Here is a 7,973-nt window from a genome sequence, read left to right as displayed (position 1 = left end):
CTCTTTGCTCCATTGGCACTTTCTCAAAAATTTGGAGTTTGTTAGTGCTGCAGTGATTGAAATGTGATAGCCATTTTTTACAGGTGTATGGCTAGCCTGGGACTCAATCCAGGGCACTGCTGAACCTCTGGTGCAGGATTTGATGTCTACTGAAGCTTTTTTCCCAACACTGCAGCATCAGCCCGGGCTAAAGAACAAGGTGAAACAAAAGCAGGGAGAGAATGTGTATGATAGCATTGATTGTGCACACCCTTTGAGTTTGTTTCCATGCTTTTTCCAGAGTCAGATTTAGTTTTTCCAGAAAGCTGGTAAGGAAAGTCACTTTCCTTTCCTTCCTGCTCCCAGCATAGACCCACAGATGAGTAAGTGTGAAGCATGTTACATCCAGAGGTAGGGCTACAGAGTCCCTCTTCCCTGAGACTGGAAGTGATAGAGACTGGTGTGGCCACCCAGCCCAAGACAGATCTATCTTGTGGAGATGCCAGGGCTTCCTGGGCAGCTGGGGCTCCTAAAGCACTTGAACTGGTGGCCCTGACAGGCACTGGAAAGAGACTTCACCTAAATTGAGGATCTTGATGTTCCCAGTTTGTCAGAAATTTCTCAACCATATCTGATCCCATATGATCCATGCATATTAAGCTTAAAGATGCACTCATAACACAGTGGTGAAAATAAATTTGGAATTCTCATCTAGGAGTGAGCTAATCATTATGACAGTCATAAACTGTTCTTGTACCTTCTCTTTTTAGTTCAGCTTCTAGGGCTTTGTGTTGTAGCAGTCACATGCTTTGGTGGTTAGAAAAACAGGAGGCCTTGTACCTTCCTAGGTGCTGGGTTTACACAGTGTGCATCTCCTCCAGCTTGCTGTGGCTACTACACAAAGTAAATGATGCCTTCACCTAATGCATTTTGGGGATTTTTTTTTTCTCCCCAGAGAATATGCTGAAGAGTTGTAAGATTTTCACTGAAACTGTGGAAATAATTCTCTGCATCCCAATATGTACTTGGAGCCAAGGTCCCATGGCCATAAGTTACCATCTTGGGACCAGAATCCATCCTGAATTCTCCAGGGGAAGGTGCAGAAACCTGTCAGACTCTGGCTGCCAACAGCTGTGCCATGCTCAGGATGGAGACCGTGTTTCCTTTCAGGCTCACCACATGAGCCATTGCCTTGTGCCCTACAGCACAAGGACTGTTTCCAATCTGAAAGTTCTTCATCTTTCTCTGGAAAGGTCTGAATGTCTGCATAGACACCTGCTCTTTTTTGCTGAGCAGTTATCTGTAATTCCTCATGCCATCAAGAATTAATTCTCTTTGATATACTAGGCAATAGAAAAAAATCTATTTTATGCAGTTGAGACAATTCTGAGTAAAAGTGGAAAGGAAAAAATATTTTAAAAAATTAAGGCAATAATACAGAAGCCTTTACAGAAGCTCAATGAGGTATTGGTCACTTTCTCTTCTCTTTGAACAGAAACAATTCTTCACAGAATTCAGATTTATCAGATTTATGCCCATTGGATGAAATATAAACAGCAATAAAATTATATATGAAAAATGGGGGAAAAAAGACAAAAGGAGATGGGTGGGTTTAAACGAATTGTAGTGAACTGCAGAGAATGCATGAAGCCGAAAGAAACCCTGACAAATCTATAATCAGAAATGCTAAAGACCATAAGTACATCAGGCAGGATTTATGAGATACTGGTGATCAGATTGTCAGTAAAGGCACCCTGTGGCAGCAGTGTTCAGAGCACCCTTCAGCTCCACAAGAGCACGGGCAGCTGGTGTCACCTTTGCTGCAGGCGATGAGAGCTCCCCATGCCAAACAGCAGTGGGGCTGGCATGGGGTGCTGCCAGAGAGGGGCAGAAGATACAGCACACCTGATGTCAAATGCTATTATAAAGAAATTTTTTTTTCAAACAAACTTGGTCTTGAATTGGATTAAATAGACAAAAGTAGTAATAAATTTTAAAGGCTGTGTAGCCTTTAAAATATTTCAATACAAAAACATTGTAAATGGATTAAATTTATTAAAAAGGGACTGTCAGAGCTCTTTCTGTAAAATCTGAATTGGCTGTCATAATACCTGAAGGATTGGGCACAAACTGATGATTAAATGATGGTTATTAAATGCAACCTCTGGCTCAGGATGTGCCTGAAAACCTCTTTTCTTCCTAAGAGAGTATCCATGTCTCCAGCCAGCCCTCTAAACCTCTGCAGCCACAGACTGCTTTCAGCAGCTGTCCTGTGTGCTCTTTGCTGCTTGATGACTTTTAAATAATTGATCAAAATGTAACATTTCAGTGAGGCTGAGCCATTGATTTGCAAGATAATAATGCCAGGGTTTTCCATACTAATTCCTTGTACAATGCATTCCAATGTTTTATTGGATTTTTAATTTGACTTTTTCACCCCCTTCTTTGAGGAGAGAGACTTGATTGAACATTCCCTGGTACTTTGGGTTTTCCCTGATAATCAAAGTCGAGCAGACACAGGAAGATCCCTTTCCTGACTTGCAGCTTTTCGGGCGCAGAGGCCGAGCAGTGCATGGTGAAGTGGAGCGCTTTGGCAGCTGCCCTAACTCTGCAGCAAAACAAAGCTTCCCCCTGCAGCAAGCAGTTAAAAGCCAAGCTTTTGCCTCCAAGCATTCCCATTAATGGCTGTGCTTGGTTTTACACCCCTGCTTTTAGGTAACCATAATGCAGCCCTGTCGGGAGGGCGCTTGCTCCGGCTGGCTCTTTCTCACAGCCAGCAGGGAGAGAAGCTCTGCCATCCCAAGTGAAATAGGAGCCCAAAATAACCTGAGGGAGATCCAACTCTTCCTATGTAGCATGTGCCCTGGGGTACAAGGGGTTATAGTCCTTCAAAACATCTATTTGATACAAGTATTTTTAAATTCTGTTGCTTCCTTCTCCTTATTGTAAGGAAATGGGTTATTGATGTTAGCAGCAGCTATCAACACCCTTTAGGTTTCATCATTTCTTTCTTGAACTTAGTGCTCTGATGGGAAACTATCCTTCTGATTTGTGATTTATGCTCCCTTTGGCTGATACTTACAGTACTTAATATTTTAATGAAGCTAAGAACATCCCTTTCTATACCCACATTTATGAGTGGGGTGATTGTTTTGTATTCTGAGTTCTTGTATTCTGAATTCTTGATCAAGGCTTTAAGCCTAAGTAATCTCTTTATTTTTCCTCCAAGATTTTTTGTTCTTTATTTTCAGTCATATCTTTTCCATACAGGAAAAGGAACCTGAACCTTTTGTATAAAGTTCTTTCTATTTATTGTAATTATTTTCAGTAAGTTACTGGAAACCAGCTAATTGCAGCAGTACTTAGAACGTCGTCAGCTCTTATGTCCAGAGCAAAGGGATTGAGGAACCTTAATGTTCCAAGTCTTCCCCTCACACCACTGCAGAACAGTCAGGGATGCTGATCTGGATTTTCTTCCAGAAGTGCATGCAATTTGTTTGTGTGCTGGTTAGTTATCCCCTTATGGGATTTTAGTGACTATCTTGCACTTTTCTAGGGGGTTTGTTGTCATCCTTGTTCCATTGTTATCATACAATATCTCAAATGAAAAGTTAGAATTTTTCCTACCTTAATGTTTAGAAAAGTGAGGGACTGAAGGCTTCTTTAGATAAAACTCCTCTCTTCCTGCTGTTGTGGGGAGGAATGGGTGGTTTTGCTGCTGCTGAAAGCCAGAAGACCCTCTGTCCCCACAAACTGCTGGCCCTGAATTGGTGAAGTTAGTGGGGCAGTTTCCAAGTAGTGTATGACATTGAGTGACCAGCATTGAAAGGAGCTTTTTCATGACAATGCTGCCTTGGTACCTGGCCAAATCTTGGCCAGGTAACGTGGGGCTCCCAGCTGCTTCCCCTGGTGCCTGCTCTCAGCTGCAAAGGCATTCCCTGCGCGCAGCTCCCCTGTGAGATGCTGTGCTCTGTGCCTTTGCCTCCCTGGGAGCCGGGGTGTCTGGGGCAGAGGGAGCAGGGCTGCCTGTGGGGCACAAAGGTCTGAGCTGATGCTGTGGAAAGGCAGCTCTGTGTCTGTGTTTTGGTGCTGGCAGTGTCCCCACGGTCCCTGGGATTGTGCCTGCAAAGCTGCTGCTCCTGTGGCTCTGAAACTGGGCTGGCAGTTGTGGCACTTGGGCACAGAGACATCAGAGCAATGCTGTTGCTGTCTTTTGCAGCCACATCTTTAAGAGGAATCGCGACTTGACCAAAGCCTGGAAAGGAAAGACAGAGCAGCTTCTCAGAGTGGATGAACACGACTTCACCATGCGGCCCGCCTTTGGAGGTGAGGATCAAATGGTTCTCTTGATTCTGTGCTAATCTAATTAAGATTAATCTAATTACCCAATTAACAATCTAATTAAAAACCAAGCAAACAAACCTCTGTCCAGAGGCATCAGTGTGAAGGGAAAAGGCTTGGTGCCAATTCAGAGAGGCCTCATGCTCATCCTCCTTGCCCTCTGTGCTCTGTACATTTCCTACATTCCCTCCTGTTGCTGCAGTTGGCTCTGGTTTTGGCTGGCATTCCCCAGAGTTCAGGATGTTACACTCCCAGTAAGTGTTTCACTCTGTTGAGAAGAGGGACAAGCTGCAGGTTTTAATATTCACCTATGGTTGTGAAGTTGCAATGAGCTTTTCAGCTGATGTGATTAAATTGCAAAGTAAAGAACTCTGGGTGGATCACAGCCTGCCATTACTAGGAGAAAACTGAATACTTTTGTCCAGAAAAAAAATCTGGTCTCAAACTCTCATAAGCAAATAAAAGAGTGAGAGGGGAGACCTCTGCCAGCTTCACTTCTGCCTCTGGTCACACCCAGTTACAGGAGTGTGCTTGCCTGACCTTTCTAGACTCACCACTGCAGAGATAAGAGGATACCTGAACAAAACCTGCTGGAATACCAGTATGGCAATCCCTCTTCTGATTTCATCAATAACCAAATCCTTCCAGAGCTAAGGGCAAAGTTTTCTGTAGTTTTCACTGAATGACTAATGCTGCATCCTTTGTCAATTGGCCATCTAGGGTGAAGGGCTACCTCTCCCTGCCCAGTGGGACACAGAGTGTTGTGTCCTTTAACCCAGGTCCATAGAACAGAGCTTCAGACCTGCCCATTCCTGGTGTGGCTGAAAAGATGTTTCTTGCCCCTCAGTGCAGATGTGCCATTCTGAGAGCACAATGCTGACGCCTGCTCACAATTTTTACATGTATTTTCAAACTCCAGACTTCAAAACCTGTCATAGCCAGAGTTTCCTGCTCCTGCAATGTTATTTACCAGCAAGTTGTAGTCCAGCCTAAACATTGGAGGTAACACTTTTCTAATCAGTACTACCTTGGTCTGCTGCTTCTGGGGTTGAAGAGTTTGCCTTAAATTGCCCTCTGGGTGGAGCATGGGCAGATCTCCCTGGGGCTGGTGGGAGCACACTGAGCCCTGGGTGCAGCTGAGGCTCAGGGATGAGGTCTGGGAGCTGGCTCTGGAGGCACTGGGTTTCTTCATGAATTGGCTGTAAAAGTGTGAATTCACCAAAGTGCACATGCCTCCCTAAATTCCAGGTATGCCCTCCCATGCTCTAAGGTCAGAGGATGCTGTCTAAGGTTTTCTGATTTTTTAAAAATTTTTGTTTTTAGCCAACCTCAATTTTTGTAGCTTGGCTGTTGACTTCTGAGTGCCTGATATGGACAAACTGAAGGTGCTGATCTGTCCTCTCTGCAGCTGATCTGTCCAGGACAAAAGACCTGCTGGTCTGATGGGTGGGATGATAAGGCTTCTCTGGGAGGAAATTTGGAATCCCTACCTTGCCTCAGCTGGAGACAGTGGGGGAGCCAGGGTGATTTTTTAACTTTTTTCTCCCTAATTGGATGTATGTCAGGGCATCCTGCCTGTTTTGGGGGGAAGCTGCAGGGTTTTGTTCTGTTGTGCTGATGGTTTGGCACCCAGTGGAACCACTGCACTGTATTTCTGGAAACATCTGAATGTTACTGTTTTCATCAGTGTCACAGGGTCCTTGGAGAACACATTTGAGCACAGGTCACACCAAACAGACACATGTAATTCCATAGACACTTTTCTAGTGTTAATGGAACTGCATTTTAATCTCTTTTGCCTTGTTCTCCCATGCTACCTCCCTTCACACCATTAAGATTCTTCTAGAGCCAAAATTTGGAATAACGTTTATAAAACGTTTATAATACCCTAAGAGCCTTTGCTGAGAAGGTTCCTTTTTTATAAAGGGAAAACATGATGGGATTAAAAAGTTTTTGTTTAAAACATCCTTAACTTGAAGAGATTCTTGGGACAAAGGTGTGGCATTAGCAAAGTTGTACTGAAATTGCATGAGATGAGGAGCAAAGCATGGAAACAGCTTTGTTGAGGCTCCAGCCTTGGAAATCCTGACTCAGACACACAGAGATAGCAGCTGCTACAGGTTCTTGCTCACTGCAGAATTGCACAGTGTGTTTTTAGTGACAGATGATAAGCCTAGTGGAAAAAAACCATCAAGGAAAGGGAACAAAAGTCTGGCAAGAGGTGATGCTCATAGTTTTGTCTGCAATGTTATTCATCAGGCAGTCACAGTGATTTGCTATGCACCATGAGTGCTTCCAGCTTCTGGCTGTGGCAGGGTCACTCAAACTGATGTGTCTGACCTGGGGAGCATAAAAAGGCTTTTGTACTGCCAAAGTGGAGAAGAGGAGCCTGTGGGATGCACATGACTGTAACTGGTCACTGCCCTAAGACCCTCTCTGGTCTAACTGAGATTCCAGCTCTATGGCATTGCATTGGGCCTGTGATGTTACCTTGCAGGTGGGAAAGGCACCTCAGTTCTGGAAAATTAAAATAATACCATAAGTAAATGGTGAGTGGCATTAAGACTAAAAGAAAGTCAATATTGTTGATGGCTCCCAAGTTTGGTGGGCCAGCCTGCAGTTCCACCTTTAGCTAAAAAGGGGATGGGGTATGAGCTGTTTTATGGTGGCCACGGTGACACTTGCTGGTCTGCAGAGGACAGTCAGCAAGCTGCCAGCCCAACACAGCTGTGGCCACTGGGCAGAACAGGCTGGGGTTATGCAAGGTGGAATGAAAAAAACTCAATATTAGAGAAAGGTGAAGGGGTTTTCAAGAAAAAGTATCTTTGTAAAGAGCAAGTGAGCAAACAAATGTTGTGTAAGTTGTGTTATTAACAGCCCAATAAGCATGGCTGTCTTGCCTGCCCTCAGCCCATTAGAGACAGGCAATTGGGTACAGAGGCAATGACAAAGTTTTTTGCTTTGATGATGGTCAAAGAGCATTCATAAGCTAAAAGAGACTGTGGGGTTTCTGACCCTTAGGGAGTTATCTCCATGTCAGTGACCTTGTTCTAGGTAGCAGATGTTCAGGTATTATTTACTATTATTAATATTTACAGATTATGTAATTGTTTGTTTTGCTGCCTTCCTTAAACACCCATTTTAAGCATTTCATTTATGACATCTCATATTTTACAGGGAGCCTGTGAGTAAGCAGCTTTAGTTGATACTTAAAATAGCTGTATCTTCTTTATTGGGGACCAGCCTAATGCTTTACTTTTATTATATTTGCTCATAGCCGAGTAGCCTAACATCAGCTGATCCTTGCTGCCCTTTCTGGGCAGTGCTTTTGCCAGGATGGATGAACAGTGGGATGAATAAAGCACGAGTAGTTCACGGAGTGTTTTTTAGTGACAATGGCTGGAATAGAACTTGCTCCTCTGCTGACGAGCAGCCGTCCATGAGGCGCAGAGGGACTGACCCTGCAGTCATGAGGAGGGTGATGAGCCTGTCCTGGTGCTCCTGCCTGCGAGCTGCCCACACCTAAGAGGTCCCACAGGGGTCTGCAGTCTCTCTGGGGGGGCACAAGGTACCTGTCAGTAAGGAAATCTCAAACCCACTCGTTTCTCATGTACATGTTTTTATCTCGGGGCCTTCATCTGCCGCGCTCCTTC

The 7,973-nt window shown here is 44.4% G+C and overlaps 1 protein-coding gene across 1 annotated transcript in view; it reads left to right on the top strand.

The window, feature by feature from the left end:
* The window catches only part of LOC136554122 (gamma-aminobutyric acid receptor subunit rho-2), a 31,222-nt gene that overhangs the window by 4,424 nt on the left and 18,825 nt on the right, over window positions 1–7,973 (top strand). The window contains exon 2 of the mRNA XM_066545920.1: window positions 4,199–4,305. Coding sequence (XP_066402017.1) covers window positions 4,199–4,305 — 107 coding nt within the window. The remainder of the gene's footprint in view (window positions 1–4,198; window positions 4,306–7,973) is intronic.

This window comes from Molothrus aeneus, chromosome 3 (genome assembly GCF_037042795.1).
Source record: "Molothrus aeneus isolate 106 chromosome 3, BPBGC_Maene_1.0, whole genome shotgun sequence".
In the NCBI taxonomy this organism is placed as follows: Eukaryota; Metazoa; Chordata; class Aves; order Passeriformes; family Icteridae; genus Molothrus; species Molothrus aeneus.
The sequence above is the reverse complement of the archived record's forward strand: the minus strand, read 5'-3'. Positions and strand labels throughout refer to the sequence as shown.